The following is a 21,440-nucleotide window of genomic DNA, read 5'->3' on the forward strand; positions in this document are numbered from 1 at the left end:
TGGCATAAATGTGTTGCTTTCTGTCAAGAGAATTTGACTGGTTTAAATATTGATGCTATGTTCTTTAGTCACCAGCCGTTCAGGCAGAGATTGTATTTAGTTCCTAGTTCACAGATAAAGTAGCAAGGCAATACTACAGGGAAAATTTGGCAATGGTCTTGCAGTGTACTCTGCCTCCATTCTGCCCTCTGAATGGGAATGAAACTGCTCTGAAGATTTAAGTGTATTTACTGCAACATTGGGTTCATGTGGAGCTGTTCCCCCTCCCCTGATTGCTGCACCAGGAGGTGTGTTAGGTAGCTTGGCTCTGGGGGCACGTTGGTGCTCTGCCCACCACAGCTCTGGCAGTCTAAAGGCTTGTGCTTACCAGACTGTTCTGGAGCTTCCTTGGCCTGCGCTGGTGTGACTGAGCACAGAGCCTGGTGTGCAGTACTGTCACTGGGAGAGGTACAGACCCAGTGTTAGGAATACGTTTGTACCAGCCATGGTGGGAGGGAAACCTCCTCTGTCTGCAGGACTGAAATAGGCTGGCAGGCAAGGTGACTCCATAGGGAAGAGGAAATCCTTGGATATTTTTCACGCTCTTCATTTTCTGCCTTATGTTTCTATGGAGCTGTAAGTCAGTCCCCAAAGTATGAAGGCTGCTCCACAAATTCCTGGTGAGAAGGATTCCTCACTGTGTGGAAGAGAGGCTGGGTGAGTTGCTTGCCAGCCTTGGCCCCTTCCATGTAAAAACACAATTAAACTACTGCAGGTGGGTTTTGTGTGTGTGTGAGATCATCACAGTTACGAGTTAATCTGTCTGTGTTGCTGAATTGTGAGCAGATAAGTGGGAACTGGGTTTCTGCTGGTGTAAAGGTTTGCTGGGAAAGCAGGTGCCTTTGCAGGGATTAGCTCCAGGGGAAAAGGTGTTTTCTCTCTTGCTGCTATATGCAGGTGTTCTAGCTAATGCCACATGCAGATGCTTCTCTTTCCAGATTAATGATGCCTTGCTCCCCCAGGTCTCAAGGAGGCTGTTTAAAGGAGGGAGAAGTGTATTGACAGGATTCAGTTGCTGAGTCTGGTCTGTTTGCCCAGTTCCTTAAACCATCACAGTGAATTCACTTGGGAGCCATGGGAAGGGCTTAGTTGCTGCTGAGCTGGCAGCCCTGGCTGCAGGTAATTGCAATTGTGCCTTCAGTAATTTGGGCTCTTGGGAAATGACTGGAGAGCAGAACCTTGCCATTCTCCCCAACCATATTGTATAGTCCAGGTTTGAAAGAAGAAAACTTCTCTTGCAGATCCTTGTCAACCAACCAGTACCGCTCCCAATCTGACCAGTGAAGGAGCTGTGTGGGTTTTGTTTGGTGTCAGTAAGAGGAGAGTGATAGTGGAGAGTGGTTAATAGTGAAGAGCCTGCTACTGACTCAGCTTGCAGCAAACCCTTCTCCCTCCACTGGGTGCTGAGGCTGTAAAAGAGAGGTGGTAGTGTTAAAATCCAGGTTTGCAAACCACAGGTCTGCACCACAACCAAGCTCTTCTGTGCAGGGAGTCAGAATAGTAGTCCGGTGTATTTGCAGGTGGCTCATGGGATGAGGCTTTAGATACCCTGCAGACAGCAGCAGAGTTTTTGGGCTTGTTTCCATCCTGCTTGTGGTGTTTGCAGCCAGCAAGGAGATGCAGCCCCTGCCTGTAGGAGGTCATGCTCTGCTTAAAGGCTGCAAGAGAAGACACAGTTGCAGCAGCAGTGCAGAATGCCTCACTTGGAAGTTGGTTGCCCATTTTGTTCAGCTGTGTTCAGGAGAAAGCTCTGGAGAAAATATGTTGAAGAGTTTCAGAGGTTGCATATGAATTTTTAGGAGACCCTAACCACAAGCTAAGCCATATTTTTCCCTGTGGTTTTAGGATTGATAAGCATTGTGATAATGCGATACGAGTTCTACACATTACTGTGTAAGACTAGCCTGTAGTAACTAATGTGTTTTGGTGGTCTCTGCCTTTATGATATTCAGGCTACCCATAGAAGAAAAAAAATCTGAGATAAGGTTTTAAAATAAAGTTTCTATCTCCAGGTAGTCTGGGCTGTTTAATATCCTCTCTTGTATGAAGAGCAGTGAGTCTGTTTCCAAAGCCTGGGAGCACAAGTTGTGAACCTCACATCTGGGGTCAGTGGAGGGGCAGGGTTTGTGCTTCATACTGGAACTGGGCTGTTCTGGACTTGGATTCAGTATACAGTGTCCAAGCTTATAAAGTCTTCCCTTCTTCTTGAGTCTCTTACCTGTTACTTTGGGAAAATGTTTGTGCTTATTAAATTGAGGATACTGGCCCATTGTAGTGATTTGAAAATGGGGGTGATGTCAAGACCTCTGAAGTTGGGGGAGCATTTCTAACTTAAGATCAGCTTGTTTCTTGTCCCTTCCAGAGCCAACAGCTAAGGAAGATGTGGTGGTTTTTAACTACCTGGTGGTAAGACACTTTCTGTATGGTCTGGGAAATGGTGCAAATTTCTTTTTTAACACAGTTTCATGCAATTTAGTTTGAACTTCTCCCTAATGAGTAAAACACTGCAAGCCTAAAGTAAATTTTCTATTGCTTTGAGTAGCCTAGAGACTTTTTTACAAGGTTTTGCTTACTTAATGTGGCATAAATGGGTTCAATTTAATTGGGAAAGGGCTGGTCTGTGTGTTATTCTGGCTTTGGTAGCAGGTCTTGCAAAGCAGCACAACTGAGTCATACTGATACGGAACCCAAGACAGAGCATGCTGAATATGCTAAGGTTGTTTCTTTTTCATGCAGAGTCCATTGTGTTTTGTGGAGTTAGGTGTATGGGTGGTTAGAAAGTTGTTCTGAAGAGCCAAAAGTTTGTTAAGACCTATTGATTGCTGTTGAATAATGAATGTCACAAATATGAGGAGTTTTACTGGGTCTTGGAGCAGCTCAGCATGACAGGATCCAAATGTCTCCTTGCATCTTACTTGCAGTGAGGAGAAAGCTCTTTCATGTTCCCTGAGTGAGCACTTCTCTAATCCGTTATTCCAGGAAATCTCATGATGTACATGCTCCATATTTCTCAAAGCTTGGCTCAAAGTAAGTTTTGTCAAGAAGAAAATTGTATTTCTCTGTGTGTGTTTAAGTTGGGGTCATTGGTGTAGAATTTGCTAAGGATCCTCCAGGGGAAGAAAGGATGGATATGGTCTGAGTTTCAGACATAGGAGAGGGAGTCTAAGGTTCACCGTAACCGTTATACACTTCATGGTTGTACATTAATCTTGATTTAAGCCAGTATTGGAGAGTTTATTTACCAGGGTGTCAACGTTACCTTGGGGAGTAACTTGGATTAGGCAGCGTAGTGTATTTCTACAGAGGATTGCTAATAAGAGTCTATCACTCTGCCTTTCATTGTTCATAAAGGATGTGCACTAACTAATAACTTAAAATGCTGATAATGTGTTTCTAATGGCAAGGAGGAAATTTGGAGGCTTTGTAGGTATTGTAATATAACGGACTTCAGGAAATAGTCAAATCCAGTTTATTGTTCACAGAAGACAAATGAATGTACCCAGATGTCTTCTGTCAGATATTTATCCAACCTATGCTTAAAATACATCCTTTGAAGATTTCACACTCTCCCAAATTAGTCTGCTCCAGTGCCCCTCTGCTCTGCATGTTTAATTTTCTTTCTAGCTAATCTAAGAGGATTTCTCTTTATCCTTCTCCTGGAGGATATGGGAAAAGATGATCACCACCTTTGTTCAAGTCCATGCTAGCAAAATCTCTTCAATGTGGTTTTCACTACAACTGTTAACATGTGCCAAATGGGGCTGGTAGTTTGTGCCTTGTTCTGCAGTGTGTTGGCAGAGCTTTTTCTGTGCTGCTGGATCTGGTGGGATTCTGGGAGGGAGGGCGCACCACTCTTTTCATCCCAGAAAGGTGCTAAGTAATTGAAGGGTAGAGAAGAACAAAACTTCTCTGCCTATAGGTAGGTGTGTGTGCTCAGAGGCCTTGCTTATGCCTTCTTTTCATTGAAGGGTCATGTGCCCTTGGAGGTGTAACATCGTCATTATTTAATGACGGTCTAAGGGAATCTTTAGCCATTTTACAGTAGCTGCTCTGGTTTCCAGCTCCAGTTCTATAGCAGTGTCATTAACAAAGAGCTGGGGGGAGATGTGGGATGAAGCTTTAGAGGCATTGTCGTGGGCAGAGATAGTTTTTTGTAATCTCTAGAAAGGCACAGCATGTGGCAGGGAAAAGAGCACGCTGGCAGATGGGGTGAGTACAGCTACAGTAATACCAAGGAAACACTGTTGTGAGGCTTTCATGCTGTGGCAGACAAGTGGGTCACAATGTTGATATGTCACTCTGACTGGGAACTTCTGCTGTGATCAAGAATGTGATTATATGAATTAAGGGCATTTCTGGGAAGGGGACCTGTAGAAGAGGTAGTATTGCTGTGTGCATGGAGAATTTTGCCCTTGGAGACAGAGGGTTCAAGCCAGTCTCCTGTGGATGAACTTGCATGTACAGCCTGAAAAGCAACAGTGGAGAAGAGAAACAGTCTTGGAGGCTGCAGCAGAAATGTCCTGTACAAGTCAGCTGGGCTGTAGTTTCCCTTGGTGGTCACCATGCTTATAGAGCATCCTACAGTCATCTGATGTACATGGCAGAAGTGATGGGTGGTGTTAATGGTGTTTTGGTTTGTGACTGTGTCTATTTAATGCTCGTAGTCTTTCCTGTCCATTCCTTGGTGGAGCTCCCTTTTTTGGTATTCTGGTTAGCTTTGCAGCCTCAGGAAAAGTGTGCCTTTCACGTGCACTGTGGCTGCACTGCAGTGTGCTGCTGTAGTGAGGGCTTGCAGGAAGCAAGCAATGGCTTTTGGGCTTGCCTCGGAAGAAGTTCTTGAGCTGGTGAGCAGAAAACTGGTTTGACTTGTGCTGCTCTTTTCTAACTTGGTGAGGAGAGAGGGCTGTGTCTGTCAGCTCCCTGCTGAGCATGGCTGGTGTTGGGATTGCTCTTTGCTCAGTGTGGCTGTGAGGCAGCTGTGGCCCGATCCACATCTCTTGTGTGGGGGAAGAGGTCCTGACCAAAGGCTTTGGAGGGCAGACTTGGGAGACTGATCCTACCTAGATACAACTCCTCTGTTTTGTGGTGCTCAGAGTCAACTGGGAGCGCACCAGTTCCTTCCTGTAAAGTCAGAGAATTTCTTCAAGTTCTTGCAGAGACAGTGTAGGCTGGAAGGGTGCTGTTTGCATGCATGCTGCTTTATACAGGTGAAAGGAACAATAAAACCAGTGCTGGTGTTGATTACTGTTATATGCCTTCTCAAACCCTCCTAAGGAGGGATTTGGGGTTGCTTTCCATTGCTATTTTTCCTGGGACCTTGTATTTCTTGCTGGGGAGAAGTGATAAAAGGGAGGTGTTAATGATGCTGTATCTTGACTCCTAGTCCTAATTATCTAGTGATCAAAAAGAATTTTATGGAAAAATTCTGTAACTGCATTAACCTGTCCTGCAAAATAAAGTTTTCACTATCTTGTATTATTTAATGAGTCACTTAAACCGTCAAAGCCCATGTAAGGTCAGCACATAATTGGGCAACTCTTCAAAGAGCATGGGATCTCCCTGGTAGACTGAAGTAGCTTAGTGGCTAAAAATCTGGAATTGTTTTTTCCCTATCTGATAGAATTTAGGTGACTTTTTAAGGTCTGAATTAAATCATCAAAAGGAGAGAAACATGCAGTGACTGCTGATTTCTCTGTCCTGTTTCTGGAGAGAATGTGAATGCAGGCAGCTGGCTCAAGGTTCTGGTTTTGTGCTAGTCTCATGGGTCAGAATCTGGCCTGTAGCAGCTAATCCAAATTCCTTACTCCTTTGGCTGATGAAAATGTCAAGATATAGCAGAAACCACTGCAGGGCCTGCATACCTCTTGAAGTTCTTTTTTTAAAAGAAAGAGTTAATGAAGACTCTGTGCTTTGTTTCCTTGTTGCTTTGTGGTTGTGGCATCTTCTTTGATGTATGAATTTGGAGACAAGGAACAGAATGTATATGTGCACACTCAAATTCCCAGTCCTTTGAAAGATGGAGGTGAAATCTCTTTAAATGGTGATGTGTGTGTATGAGTATGTCTGTGTGAATATTTTTTTTTCCTCCATGTATAGATCTTAGACTGAACTACATTTGTTACTGGACTGCATGCTGGCACAGTCCCAACACTGCAGGCAGATGTATATAGAGAAGCCAAGTAATACTTCTTTCCAACATACAATCCTGCTAGACCTCAGTGTGACAAGTTTATGATAGTAATAATGCTCTGTAGTTCCAGATGAGGATATGAAAACCCATGAAAAACACCACCTTGTATTTCCTGTCTTGCTATGGTGCAGGAAAGTGCTATTAACCTACAGGAGGAAAAGGATGAAGGGCAAGAAGAGGCATAACTGTAGCTGCATCTGCTTCTGAATCAGTTTGTGGTGTTGATTTTGTGGAATATTTAGCAACTTACTTGCTTGACTTCTCTTACAATGTCTGTTCTTAAGAAAAAGCAGCCACTTGATCTCTAACCTGTACTACAAGCAGTGTTATCTGGAAAGCATATTATGTTTCTTTGTGTTATCCTTGGGCACTGTCATATTTTAAATCTTCTAAATTATGTTTTCTAGCCTGACATAGTTACTATCTGTGAAACTCAATCTCCAATTCAGCTGAAATAGCCTCTGTGCTGTAGACTGCAAGAGACTTGCCAGCAGCAATCCCTCCTCCTTCCTGAATCACATTGCCACTGACAGACTGATAGAGAAATAGTAATTGAAGCCTATCGCTGTGTGACTTTGAAGTTTTTACTTTTATCAGATGATGTCAAGTTAAAACCTCCTAGATAAATGAACCAAAAGCCCAATACCATTTCTTAGCTGAAAAGAATGTATCAATTCCTGCTATGACTGGCAGTATTTCACCTCTATGTGTGTGCGTATCTTGCTGCCTTCTTCATGTTGCAGATCCTTTATTAACTTCATGAAAAACTGTTGAAGCCCAGGATTGTCATGGGTCAGATCTTGTAGCTGGAGTCTTTGGGGGCTACAAATTGTTGCCTGACTTATATTACTGTACCTAGAGAAGGATTAAAAAAATAAAATAAATTTTTCTGTTTCATAGTCTGTCAGCAGGGTCTTACAGGTGGTGACACACAAGCTCATTAAACCTGGTTTTGAATTGACAGAGCCGCTTCTAACTAGAATATATAAAACTGTTGCAGTTTTTAATGACAAGGTGAAGTCAGTTACAGCTGAAGACCTTTATGTTAAGAATCAAATAAACCAAAACACTTTCTCTAGAAATGTGGCGTGATTGATCTAATTTGAGCAGTGGGGGAGGCATGGTGTTGAACTAATTGGCCTTTGGAGACAACTTCCCACCTGCATTTATTGGTGAGCCCCATTCTTATGCTAAAAGTAAAGAGTCACTGTTTCATTTAACTCAGTTTGGAGTGTGCAGTAAAGCTGGCTGGGATGGGAGGAAGCAGTCTGGCATCCTTTTCATGCCAGCTTAACAATGGCACACTATCACATCCAGCATTCTGTCTGTCTTCTTTCAGAATTCACAAGACATCTGGTTTTGGAGTTCTGAGAGTGACCAGTCTTTACCATCTGTGTGAAAGTTCTTGCTTTATTTAAAGCAAGAAAATAATACTAATGGGACACTTCAGTTTGGAATAGGTGTCTCAAAGGAAATAATCCACTTCTGAAGTTACAGGAGCAGGGAGGCTTCCATAACTTCCAACCTGTATGAATAAAAAGATACGGGATGGTGTAGAATGAAGAGCTTTCAAAGGTATGGAGGGCACGCTTTTAGAGGTATAGTTCCCTCTGGGTGATGCGTATTTCAGTTAGGGCTGGCATCTAATTTGTGCTTTAGAAATCTCCACCAAGCCTCCCTTAAAATCCCTTGGAGACAAAAATAAGTAAACCTACCTTTGAATGTATGTGTGATGATCACAGGGAACAGCTGAGTCTCAAGTAGTCTGTTCCGTAGCAAATTACAAATATTTCTATGTTTCTTTCATAAAACCTGTTGATTTTAATTAGAAGGAAACATCTGGAAAATTGTTGTTCCTTTTCTTCTCTGAGGTGAAATGTGACTCAAATTCTGCAGGTTGCAGTTACTCTTCTTCAAAATTGCTTTTCAGTGTTGCTTCAAGGTTTTGCAGTGTTGGGGCACAAAACCTCCTCCCTCCCCTGAAACGTGACACAATGCCTTTTACTGAATTATGTTAAATTAGGTTTCTGTATTTTATAAGGATATGCTGTGCTATTAACTGCTTGCATGAAGATACAGCATATCCTGTTCAGCAGAAAGCAAGAAGGTTGATCTTGTTAGCAAGTGTCCAGTGAGAACAAACTTGGGAGAAAAAATAACAGAACTACAAAACAAGGCATCAATGTTCTAAAATAATGAAAAGGTTATTTAAACACTTGATTCAGTTCAGGTATTGTCATGTTGAAAATAACGATAAGAGTTGTGAAGGAGAGCAAAATGCAGTGAAAGCATTGTGAAAGGTGAGTAGAGCCTGTCCAGGAGGTACCCGCTGGTCTGGCTGAGCTCCCCTGGGGTGTCAGCTCTTTGTGTACCTGTGCCGAACCCTGAGTGGCTTCTTTTGTTACACTTACAGCTTCTGTTCCTCTGATCTGTTTCAGCTCTAAAGAGTTCCATTTAAGATAATTACTCCAAGAACTAATGATTTAGTTGAACATTTAATAAATACCTTTCTTGTATTAATCCACAAGAATTTGTGGCAACCTCTTAATGTGAGGGATGCTTGTTTGTGTAGCTGTGGCACTACAGCATTGATAGGAGCTATTTGCCTGACGTGTTTCAATGTGTTTCTAGAGCTGGATATAGAAGCCAAAATGTATGTGGTTTGTCCCTATAATTTTCCAATTGGTTTTCCACTTGTGCTGTCAGCTGCTCAGATGGCTTGTTCTTTTCCCTTAGGAAAATGCTGGCTCCTTCAGGCAGTGCAGGATTTAGAATTCCCTTCCCTTCAATTGTTTGTAGTTGGGTTTGTTGGGTGGGTTTGGCTTTTTTTTTTCTCCCCCCCCCATTTTTTTTTCTGTTTTTGATTTTCGGGGGGATGGAGGATTTGGTTGGTTGTTTCTTTGGGGTTTGTTTTTGTCTGTAAAATGCCTGCAGTTGAATAGGTCTGGAGACTGGATTGCTTCAGCCACAGGAACAGACATGGAACAGGCACTGCTTGATCTGTCTTACCAGTGTCAGCCCATCCATGTGTCCCAAGCTGAACCTTGAACCAGGATTGCCAGGATGTTCACCTCGCTCTGCTGTGGCTGGGCTTCCCAGGTGCCATTTGCAGGAGTTTTTCATAGGTGTGAGTTTCCAATGTGACTACAGTAGCCAATAAAATCTCTCCAGGCAGATTTTGTTGAAAAATTGTCCCATGGTGACAAGTGTCACCTCTTTCAGATCTGGAATGTCAGGGGAGTTGGTTAATGAGGCGTGTTTTTTGTATGGAATTGGGTTTTCCAGACAGTTTGTTAGAAAAGTCACAAGTACACAGCTGAGCTGCAGTGGGACTGCACAGCGCTTGGTGCACGTGGTGTTTGCTCCAGAGCTGTTCTGCAGACATTGCCAAGGCAGGAAAACTACCCTTGGTGTGTGCAGGTGTCCTGGATGCTGGATGCTTGTGGATAGGTAGCCTGCCTGAGATTGCAAAGCCTTTTTGGGTTCCTGACCACATGCCAGGCACCCATGTGGCCCAAGGGTGTGCCCTGATTTTAGATGCATTGTGCTTCACTATGCTGTCATATAATGGAGTATCTGCTGGACACAACTAAAAAGGCATCTGTTTTCAGTCTGAGGGAAGAAAACAGATGTTCTATTCTCTTGTGAGAGCTCACAGTGATGCATCAGCTGTTGCTCCAGATCTCAATGATGACAGCCAAAAAGGCAAAGGGAAAGACACACAGGTCAAAAGGAGTTGAGGAGAGCAGCATTAAATAATTTTTATTTCCTGTGTGTTAAGTGACATGTGGGGTTTGGTTCTGAAACATGTGGAAAGCATTACTCTCTAAGCTAGAATTAGCTTTTAAATGGGCAGGGACAGAATCTTTTTTCATTGGTTTCCTAGACCAGATAGATCAAAGTCTTGGAAGAGATCTAATTGCCAAAAGTTAAAAAATATTAAAAATGATGCCTGAATTGATCAAGAACTGTGCTAAGTAAGACATAGTTGCAAGAGGCATGCACGGGCTACAGAGTGGTTGGAGCTGCTGAGCCAAAAGCTGTGTAAAAAGGTCTGCAGGGTGGGTGCTAGGCCTGGGCCAGTGGTGTCACTTCAGTCAAATGTGCCTGTCACTTGCAGGATCAGACAGTGGCTCAAGCAGAGAGTGCACGCTGACAGCTGCCCAGCTTGCAGGTGAGCACTGGGACAGATCTGGTGATGTGAGGTCTGGTTCCACCTGTATAGGAAGGCTCAGGTGAGCAGGTCAGCACTGGGACTGTCTCCTTCTGTGTTCTCGTGGTGCTGTTCTTTCTGGAGTCCTGGTTTTAGCTGGAGTATAGCACTGATGGCAAGCCTCTGGAAGTTTTCCCTTTAAATTGTTTGACATGAATTGAAAACCAGCAATTAACAGTACCTTGGAGAGGGAGTAAGAGGGAATGGCAAAAGAAGGAACTGGTGTAGTCAACAGCTTAAGTCAGTAGCTCTCAGTCTTCACTGACCTTATTGAACAGTAAGCTGTGGAAGCATCACACATGCTGTATGGGCTGTGCTGGATCTTGTGGCTGCTGTCAGTGCTGGGTTAGATCTAGCTCACCTGCACCCCTCACTGGTGTAGGAGAGACTGGAAAGTGTTTTAACCCATGTCTTTAAGGGTCATCCTCTGGGCTTTTTCCTATATGGGTCAGAAAGAGTATGGGTAGGATTCTGGCTGAAGTGGTGCCTTCCTTTGTGGAGGCAGCATTCCTTCTTCCCACCTCTTGTCCCTTTTTCTACCTAGCACCCATCTCTTCACTTTCCTGGGCTATTGTGTCTTTCTGTGGCTGACAAAGGCATCTTGAACCCTTCTTAGTGGAGTTTTTCATTGTTGTACCATTAGGCTGTTGCTGATTGTGTCTGGAGACACTTCAAAAGGCATAGGACTGCGTGGTGCATGCTGAGCAGGCAGTCTGTGCAGGGTGGGAGGTGATGTGAAAGCTTTAGGTCTTAGGGTGTCACCAGAGTTTTACAAAGACTCTGGCTACTGAAAATGCTATTGCATTCTTAATTGCATATGTTCCTTTCTTCCCAAACAAGACAAGAACAAAGCTTCATTAACTACAACCTAGCAAGAGCTGTCAGCATCTAGCAAGTGTCCTACTCAAGTTGGCTGCTGCCTATTCCTCACCACAGTGGCTGCTCTGCCTCCCTGATTGATCCCCAGCTATTTTCACGTTGCCAGCAGCTGGTGGGACTTGGCTGTGTCTGCACCTCTTTGGTGCCTTCCTCATGAGGCTGTCCATGTGTCCTGTCATCGTTGCATTGCAGTATTGCTGTTCCTCATAAAAGCTGGTGTTGAATGGTGTAATCTGGAAGTGCAGATGTTCAGAAGCTTGGGAACTAGTGATCAAGGAGAGTATCTGGATATTTGAACATCCTCACAGTTCATACTAGACTTTGTGAGCCCTAAGAGAGCAGAAGATTGTCGGTGATTATCTGCTAGGTTGTGTGCTGGCCTTGTTTTTTTTTCCAGATGCTGTCTAAACCCTCAGAAACACTTCTGTTTCAATTTTAAAATATGTTGAGCCTTTCTATTCCTGTAGTGTTAGAGATGGAGTTGGGGTCAGTGCTTCTGTGCTAGGAGCTTTTGAGGTGCTCCAGCTAATAGGGTTCTGCCTCCAGGCAGATTCCCAGTGTGATTTCTCACTTGCTCTGTGCACTGTAGCAGCCTTTTGCTGCTAATGGAGGGGAAGGCAAGGTTATTAGCTAAAGCAGCCTGGTCTGTTAATAAGGCACATCACCGTGCTGGCAGTTGACTAGTTGCCATAATAAAGGCTTTCCATTTTCCTATGAAAAATGAAACAGAGCAATGCAATGGCCTTTTTCTTTTCCTTGTCATATTTTTTTTGCTTTTCTTTAATAGCACTCATTGTATGAGGCTTCATTATGCCTTGAACTCTGAGATGCAACTAGTCATTAAAGCTACAAGGATGTAGTGGTCCTGATCCTGGGGCAAGTGCTCACAGAGCTATATTCATTTTTCCTTCCTGGCTGAGGACCTGGCTATAAGTGTAAGTGCTCAGCTGGGGGCAATGGAAATGTACGGAATAGTGGCAATGTTTGTGACTAAGACAGTTAACTGCTTTGTGGTGAGGAACCAGAGGCAATAGCAGTTGGTAGTGCAGGTGTTTTGTTTTGATGTTGTTTCACGTGAAGACACTAAGCATAGAGTGCTGCCATGCAGGTATCCATAGCTGTAAGGTGCTGCGTAAGCAGGACCACCTTTCTGAAATAATGCTGCTGCTGCTGTTTTTCCAGCAGTGTTTGGGGTAATTGAGATGTGAAAGTGTGAAGTAAGTTGTAACTCTGCTTTCAACTGCAAAGTCTCCTGTTGTATTACCATGAGTGCTCCTTCCCTGGAGACTGAGCAGACTGTAGTTTGTGTCAGTGGTGATTTACCTGCTGTGCTGTCTGGAGCTTTGACCTTGCTCACGGCAGAAGAGCCTCCTGTACTCCACAGCAGTGACTCTGCAACTTGTGCTTCCCTCCATGTCCTTTGGAGAGAGCCCAGTGGCTGTTGCTCTTCTCATCATATGCAACCACTCAAGGACCAGTTCAGAATCTTTGCAAAACAGGGTGAACTACTATTCTTTGGAACTCCCCCCTTCAATTTCCCTGAGCAGAGGCAGAGTAGGGAGCAGTGTGGCTGAGGGCTGACTTGGTCCAGCTCTTTCACCTGGGACATACTTGTCAGCTCTTCTGCAAGCAGATGACCGCATTTTAGGGTGATCGTGTTCTTTTAAGCATCATCCTATTAGTCTTTGTGGAATTTTTGTAGTGATAACTTTTTGCTCTGTGGTGCATTTCCTTAAATTGCTTTGAATTTCTCATGGGTTCTACCAAATCTCTAGCTTTTAGTTTAAGAGACAACGGAGGGGCTTTTGTTGGTGTTTTTCTGGATCCAGAAGATAGTTATTGGAATGTTTTGCTTTTGCACAGGAAAGGTGCCCTTGTGTCCTTACAGTAGCAGTAAAAATACAGCCCTGTAGTGATCATTTCTGACAACCTTTTCTTAATATCTCCCAACATTTAAATGACCTTAGTTCTCCTGGAATTTATTTCACTGTAGAACTATGCATTTTTTACTGAGTTGCTCAAGTTGCTCATCTGTTACCAGGCTTGTAAATGAAGAAGAACTTTAAATAACCAGGTTTTTGCTTATTTTACAAGTGCTAGTGGTTTCATCAGGTGTTTCGGTTCACGTAATTCCATTAGGGAATTTGAGGATTTTAAAGGTGGTGCCTGTGACAGAATGGGAGGCATCTCATCAATCTAGAGAAAGAACCCAAGAATATATATTTAAAGTTTTCCCCCATTCAGCTCTTTCACCACAGCTTGTAGTCATGCCAGTAAAACCAGTTGTGCTACTGTTGCTGCCTTTTTGTTTGCTGGTGTTGGTTTTGCAAATTGTGTTGTACAAAAAAACCTTACCATCTGTGTAAGGATTGTTGGGCTGGGGAGATGGACTCATGCTTCCAGTGCAGATGTGATCCTGCCTTGGAACATGGAATGTTAACTCTTGGAATGGCAGAAGGAGATTGTCTCTTCCAGGGTGGGTGTGGTTATAGTAGTGTACAGGGGGGATACAGCAGTCAGCATTTCAGAAGCTGACTCCATGTTTCTCTCTCTGCCAGGACTTTGGTTACTGCTTGCTGACCCAAAATACCTGACTTCAAAACTAAATTTGCCAGTATCATCTAACTTCAGCTTGGTCTTGAGTGCCCAGTTCAGTTGTGGTGGATGTTTCATGTCACAAGGAATTAGAACTGATCCCTCTTTGACTGATCAGCACTGATCAGACCAGCAGTGATGTGAGCCATCAGTGCTTGCCTCGAGCTTCTCAGTGTGTAATCTGAAGTGTTCTCCTTTTTTCAAAGGTACATTAAATTTACTCAAAGTATGCAAGCACTTCTCCATGTTTTTGCTTATGAATCCAAAAGATTAAGCAAGTGTTCAAAAAAAAAAACTGGTTGAATACTCCTACGATTCTTTTTATTCATGTTGAAGTCTTGTCTTCCATTTCCCATCCCTTCTCCAAGAAAAACCTCTCAGACAGACTTCAAAGTGAAATAGCTAAGCTGTGTCACCAGTGGTAGTGAGCATGTTGAAACAGCATGAAGCAAGCTGGTGTCACAGCTGGTGTAGAAGCTCTCTCCAGCATTCCCGTTTAGGTCCCAAGCTGCCAGGTGTGGAAGGTTCAGCAGCAGGCCAGCAGAGTGCAGTGACTCTGTGGGGATGTACTGCTCACTGCTGTTTCCCTGCAAGATGGGGGATGAAGGTTCATGCAGCAGCCACCACATCCCTGCTGTGTCATGGTGTGGTGAGTGCAGGGAAGGGCTCGTCTCTCCCCCACCCCGTTCGTCCAGGCTGTCAGGGTAGCCTGAGGCTGTGATTCACTTGTGGTCACTTTGTGCTGAATCAGCTGCTGCTGGATTGTGCTGCTTCTTTACCCTTTTTATGGGAGTGTGTTTAGGTGTGTCTTGTTTTAAAATGGATGGACTTACTTGTCTGCCATGCTTGGTGACCACATACTGCCGGAGCAGATGATGGTGGGCTGTCTGCTCTATGATATGGGAAGCTGCCTGCAGGTCTTTCAACTCCACCCAGATATAAAAGGACAGATGCTTTGAGTTGTTTTTGTTGACCTCTGAAAAAAGTACTGTCTGTATTGGGAAAGGCTGTGTTGCATCCTGGGAACTAACAAGAGACTTCTTTACTGGGAGTGATGACCTGGCAGTTGGAGAGAGGCAGGAGAAGGGTTTGCTGACAGCCCTTGTCACCTACAGAAAGTACTCTGAGACAAGACAAAGCAGCAGCAGATGCCAAATGAGCTGAATACTGGGTGGCCCAACTTGCTTTATTGACTGTCTTGGGGAACCTCAGGAGTCAAATGAGCAAAGAGGCAGAGCCTCAGGCTGAGGGCTGTCATTCTCTTTCTCATTCTGAGATCCCTCTTTTGGGGGCCTGTGTAAATAGGAGGCTAAAAGATCTGTGGTGATGTAAGGCCTGGAATAGCTCTGTAGTTATCAGCACTGCAGCATTATCTGGAATTTTGGATGAAGAGCTGCCCTTCCTGTGCCTTGGTGTGGAGCTATGCCCACCAGCTGGCTTCCCTGGGGGGAGAGGCCTGCTTCGGGATCACAGCAGAGGGGTGGGCTGCTGACAGGGCCCATCACTGCTCCCTGTGTGACAGTCTCCCTGTTCCTGAGGTTCCTCGCGGACCTTGGTGTGTGTTAATTCAGGCAGAGCTTCAGTAACTGTTTCAGCAGTGAACGGGTGGGCTCTTCAGTACAGGCAGTCCAATGCAGCCAGGGCTGGAATTCAATTAATTCTTTGTTTGTTTGCCAGCCATGCCCTCGTTTGTCTGTTACCTGTCTGTAGCGGATCTGTTGACTCTGTCAATCCATACATGATTTCTGCTTTCTACCTCTGACCTTCTGAGGCAGGTGTCACATTGGGGTTGATAAATGAATCCAGCATAGTTGGGAATAAATGAATGAATCCAGCATAGTTGCTCACCCCAGCTGCTGTTCCCTCAATAGCTGTCCAAGCACCACTGTAATCATTGTGCTAATTAACTCTCCATTTTTATAAGGACAACAGCAAAAAGTCGTGCAAGGCTTAGCTCATCCTCCTGGCTTTAATCCTGAGTGAGCTGCAGGGTATGTTTGCATTGTGCATGTGTTTCCTTTCATGTTTGAGCGATGAGTTCCCCTCACTCTTCCTGGCTTGCGGGCAGTTTGAAGAAGAGATGGATTCCTTCCTCTCCCGGGATCGAATTTATCCCCGGGGCACATCTCTGTAATTGCAGGCAGCACACTTATCTCTGTGCAGGATGCTGCCGTGATGGGACTCTGATCAGACAGCTGTGAATGGTGACTGGCACTCAGAGTCCCATTGACTTTCCCTAAAAGCATCTCCCAATTGATGAGGATCTGGCGCCCACCCTCTTGCTGGGGCTCTGCTGCCGGACCCCAGCCGGGAGGCTCCCAGTGAGCTGGCAGACGCAGGCAGCGATAGGGCTTAGGGCAGCTGGCTGAGCATTTGTCAATGGTAGATTAAATCCAGTGTGCAAGATGACTGTGAAAATGAAACACGGCTTAATAAAAGCACGAGGAAAATTCTCCTTTGGTGTATGAATAAATGACGTTGAATAAAAAATTGACAGTGTTGAAGGGTCTGTTACTGTGAGGGGAGAAGAATGCAGGAGCTCTGTGGAGCAGGTGAAGTTGTTATGTTGGGAGAAGTTAGGATCCAGGGGCATTTATTTAGGAAGGTTTTTTTCACAGGAGACTTGACGTGGAGTAGCAGGCCGTTTTCCCTGTACACCACGCGTAGTTCCCTGGGTGCTATGGAGCCGAATTCGGAGTGAATCCATGTGACAAGCTGAAGGTTGTTGGACTGACCGCTAGTGCGGGAGTAACGTGAGAGGTTAAGCGGAGGGCGGCACAGCGGGTGCCCCGGACGGGCTCTGTTGGATGCAGCGCTCGTTGAAGGAGGGGGAAGTGGGAACGGGAGCTGTGTCGGCGGGCGGTGCCGAGAGACAGCAGCACCGCACGGGTCCCGGAAAGAGCCGTCAGAGTGCCCGGCTGGGCTCAGGGCGAGCGTTGTTGAAGACGCGCCGCGCACACGCCGCGGTGCGAGGTTCCAAAAATTGCGCCGCGCACGGAGCGGGCGCTGCTGTGTTGTTCAAGGCGTCAGCAGGGCTGCTCTCGCCATACGCTCATTGAGCAGCCGCGCAACCCCCAGATAAGGACGGTTGGCGGCCACTGGGGCGCGCCGCCCGTAGGGGAACGCGAACCGCGCCCGAGGTCCCGGCGAGGGGCGGCGCGCCCCCGGCCCGCCCGCGGCCCGACGCCCGGCTCGGGGGCGCGCACCGCGCTGGGCCCGGCGCGTCCGGGAGGCTCCGGCCCCGCTTTGAGCCCTTTTGGCGGCGGCGGCGGCGCTACCCAGAGTGCTCCGCGCCAACCGGCGCTGATTTGCATAGGGGGCCGGGCCGCCGCGTGGCGGCCGCCGCGACGGAGCGCGCCCTCTGCCGAGCGGCCGCGGCACTGCGGGGCACGGCCCCGGCGGCGCTCCGGGGAGCGCGCAGATAACGCGCGTGTGCGGGTGTCTGTGCTCCCTGCGGGTGCGGGTGTCTGTGCTCCGTGCGGGTGTCTGTGCTCCCTGCGTGTGCGGGTGTCTGTGCTCCCTGCGGGTGTCTGTGCTCCCTGCGTGTGCGGGTGTCTGTGCTCCCTGCGTGTGCGGGTGTCTGTGCTCCTGCGTGTGCGGGTGTCTGTGCTCCTGCGTGTGCGGGTGTCTGTGCTCCCTGCGTGTGCGGGTGTCTGTGCTCCCTGCGGGTGTCTGTGCTCCCTGCGTGTGCGGGTGTCTGTGCTCCGTGCGGGTGTCTGTGCTCCGTGCGGGTGTCTGTGCTCCTGCGTGTGCGGGTGTCTGTGCTCCCTGCGGGTGCGGGTGTCTGTGCTCCGTGCGGGTGTCTGTGCTCCGTGCGGGTGTCTGTGCTCCGTGCGGGTGTCTGTGTTCCCTGTGTGTGCGGGTGTCTGTGCTCCCTGCGTGTGCGGGTGTCTGTGCTCCCTGCGTGTGCGGGTGTCTGTGCTCCTGCGTGTGCGGGGACAGGGAGCACGGATGGGCGCCTGTGCACACAGCTCTGTGTGTACAGCGAATATAGAGATATATATATACACGTGTGCGCATACACACTTGTGTGTACGTACAGGGAGTATAAATACATGTATGTATGACAGTATTATAGAATATCCTGGGTTGGAAGTGACTCAGAAGGACCATCAACTGCAATTCCTGGCTCTTGCACAGAACAACCCCAACAATCCCATATGTTCCTGAGAGCCTTGTCCAAACACTCCTTGAGCTCTGGCAGGCTTGGGGCCAGGACCACTGCTGTGGTTGTATGTGTATGTACAGGGAATATATGTCTCTATGTGTATATATCTGTACACTCGTGTGGATGTACAGGGAGTATTGATATATCTCTGTGTACGCTTGTGTGGATGTACAAGGAGCTGGTCTGTGTTGGAACAGCCCCAGTAGCACTGCCTCAGAAGCCTGGCTGTCCCTAATGCTTCCGAGTGTGATTAACCTTGGTGTTTATCCAAAAACTTAGGGAGAAATGTCTCATACCAGCACGATCATGGTCTGTAGAGTCTTGGCAAGTGTTTCATATACAGGTTACACAGCACATTTAGTATGTGATGTATCTTTTTCCAGTAAATAAGCATAGTTAATCAGAGTGGGTTTTCTGATCTGCAGCCTGTCATGAAGCTTCTCAAACCAGGTGTCTTTGAATTCCAGTTACGTCATAAAAGTGCTTGGTTTAATTTCTGCCAGTAAATAATTAAGCAATGCTTAGTGCATGCCATTTTCTAATTGTAAGTGTAATAATTGCAATTAATTAGAATTGCTAGTTGCAGCAAACACTGAAATGGTTTATGCACATCGTTTGTATACCTTGCACATCTATGCATATGAATGTAGCACTGAGCAGCAATTACAGTTGCAGTGCACTCTAATTCATTGTCTGTCCTGTGCTTGCAGGTGGTTCTCCTGGGCATTGACATCATCTCAGCACTGGTGTCCCGCTTGCAAGATCGCTTCAAGGCCCAGATTGGCACAGGTGAGGGGTCTCTGTGTGAATGTCACCATCACTCTGCCAGCACCTGCTCTGGCTGCTGGACACAAAGCTGTCTTCTCCCCAGGAGACCACTTGGGAGGCTCTTGGTGGTTTTTCAGGCTCTGCTGAAGGGCAGCAGGGCCGGTGCCTCCGTTGGCAGGGAGGAAGGGGGAGAGCAGAGGGGCTCTGCCACTGTTACAGTTTTTTCTGAGGGATTTGAATGTTCCTGTTTTCTTTCCTTAGTGCTGCCAAGTTTGCTTGATAGGCTGGGAGATTCTAAGGACTCAGTGAGGGAGCAGGATCAAACCTTGCTGCTGAAAATCATGGAACAAGCTGCTAACCCTCAGGTATGTTCAACAGCCCTCCACAGCGTGAATGACTGGCTGTGTAAAAAAAGGAAACCTTTTTCTGTCAGGTTTTGTCTGCCATTTTTCTGTCTGAAATCGCTTCATCTCCCTACACCTTGTTATAAGATATTTGCTTCACTTGGCAAGGCTGTTGCCTGGCAGGATAACATGGGAGTATGTCAGTGGATTTCTCAAGGATGGGATGGGTACATGTCAGAGTTATTGTCCCAGGTCTTTGGAAGGTACTTGCTTTCTGTAAGTATGAGTATTGTTTTAGGCAGTGGGGAGTTACTGTGAAGTCAGCACAAAACAAAGAATTTGATCTAGAAGTATCTTGCTACTTCTTGTCCTGTTCTGCTTGGATGGGTGTAAAGCTTATATTTGAGCTCAGGGGTGGTGTTGTGTATGTCTGCTGGAGGACAGAATCTGCTTCTTACCCCATCTCCTTTTTTCTGTTTTCTGTCTTCCACAGTATGTGTGGGACAGGATGCTAGGAGGATTCAAACACAAGAATTTTCGGACAAGAGAAGGGATTTGCCTCTGCCTTATTGCAACACTCAATGCGTAAGTCAAAACTTTCTGCAAACCTGTGTCGTGTACGTGAGCCTGGTCTGTGATTCATAATGGTGCTTTTTGTTCTTTATTCCCAGATCTGGAGCTCAGAGTTTAACACTGAGTAAGATAGTGCCACATATATGTAACTTACTTGGAGATCCAAACAGCCAGGTGAGCTTTTGCTGTGAGTCATGTCTAAAGGTGGTGCTGGTTGCCTTGTTGGTGAATGAGCTAATTGTGCTGCTGGTGGTGAGCTCTGAACAATGCTGTGCACGCAGAACCCTTGGTTGGTTTTGGAGAGGTATAATTTGAAGTATGTCCAAACCAGCATATCAGTTACTCCAAGGGTTCAGCAGCACAATATGAATCTTCAGGTGAGATGAACAGAAGAGGGAAACCATCGAGGGAAGGGATCTCCTGTGCCTTGGAGCCTGAATACAGGGAGGCTGCAGGGATCTCTCTGGGCTTCAGAGAGAGGAAAACCAGTCTGGGCAGGGAGGGAAAATGGAACCAGTCAGACAGCCAGGCCATGTGCACTGCCAGAAGATGTACAAGGAGGTTTTGAATAGGGGGTGAAGACAATCTGTACCAGGACCTTCAATCAGCGATTGAATGCAAATGAAAATACAAGTGGAATAAAACGTGTTGCTCCTAAGTGCTTTTTGTCTTGTTTGAATTTAGATGCAAGTATGTGGGGTTAGCGAGAAGAGGGAGGTGGGAAATAGGGTTCAAACTCATGTGTAATGTGTGGTAGCAGTTTTTGAATAATGCTGTGACACATATGTGTGACACATACGTGATCCAGGTCTGGAGAGGGTGTTCAGCTGGAAGGAGGTGTGGGGTGTCCAGCTGGGGAATGGGTTTATGTTGGCTCTGGGGAGTTGGCCATATTTCCATGGCTGTCAGGGTCTCCCCTTGCTAAGAGGACTGAGAGTAAAGCAGCCTTCCCTTGCTGCTTGGGCCAGTTACTCCAAGAAGTGTCTGAGGAAGTTTAATGTTTAGGGTCCCCTGTAGTTCTGAGCTGGGACTAAGCAAGCTGTTACTTTCCAAGGAAATCCTGGGTTTACAGCTTGGACTTTGTCTGACAGGTGCCTTGGTCCTGCCATAGGTGAGCTGTTGAATGAATTGGAAAGTTGGGGAGGGCATTGAGACAGTTTCCCTGAGCGCTGCCTCTTCCTTGTGCGTGGCACAGCTCGTTCTCCTGTATCCAACTGCAGAGGGAAACAAGGCTGATCTCTTTCCCTTTCTCCTGGGTCTGCTCCCTCGTCCCCAGAAAGCCTGTGCCTGAATTGGTCAGACACAAATCCCTGTGACAGTAGCTCTGGGTAAAACAGTGCCTGCCCTGGGGCAGGGGCTGGTCCTGGGCTCCCCTGGAGCTGCTGCTGTGCTGCTGGTGCCTCCTGAGCACTGGGAGGCTTGCTGGGCTCGGTCACTGCTGCCCTCTCTTGGAGAGAGAATCGAGGAACAGTTCCAGGTCAAGTCTAGTTTTTTTTCTTTTGTTGTGGATGTAGAAGCTGTGGCATTAGAGCCTTTTCAGAAATAGTGCTTTTGTTGCTTTCAGCTGATGCGATTGAGTAACCTGCTGTGCATCTTGTGTGACAACAGTACTTAAACTCTGGTCATTTTCTCAAAAATAAAATTACTAAAGCTTTTTTACTGCTGTGGTAG

At 46.3% G+C, this 21,440-nt stretch overlaps 1 protein-coding gene and 1 non-coding gene across 35 annotated transcripts in view; one reads left to right on the forward strand and one right to left on the reverse strand.

Annotated features, from left to right (window-relative positions):
• Window positions 1-21,440, forward strand: part of CLASP1 (cytoplasmic linker associated protein 1) — a 173,836-nt gene that overhangs the window by 28,386 nt on the left and 124,010 nt on the right. For all 34 annotated transcript variants that reach the window (XM_039554510.1, XM_039554511.1, XM_039554523.1 and 31 more), the window contains exons 3-6: window positions 18,795-18,873; window positions 19,114-19,217; window positions 19,690-19,781; window positions 19,868-19,943. In XM_039554510.1, the coding sequence (XP_039410444.1) occupies window positions 18,795-18,873; window positions 19,114-19,217; window positions 19,690-19,781; window positions 19,868-19,943 (351 nt within the window). The remainder of the gene's footprint in view (window positions 1-18,794; window positions 18,874-19,113; window positions 19,218-19,689; window positions 19,782-19,867; window positions 19,944-21,440) is intronic.
• Window positions 16,889-17,005, reverse strand: LOC120410346. The gene has a single exon (XR_005602428.1). It is a non-coding gene; the product is annotated as a U4atac minor spliceosomal RNA (small nuclear RNA).

This window comes from Corvus cornix, chromosome 7 (genome assembly GCF_000738735.6).
Source record: "Corvus cornix cornix isolate S_Up_H32 chromosome 7, ASM73873v5, whole genome shotgun sequence".
NCBI lineage: Eukaryota > Metazoa > Chordata > Aves > Passeriformes > Corvidae > Corvus > Corvus cornix.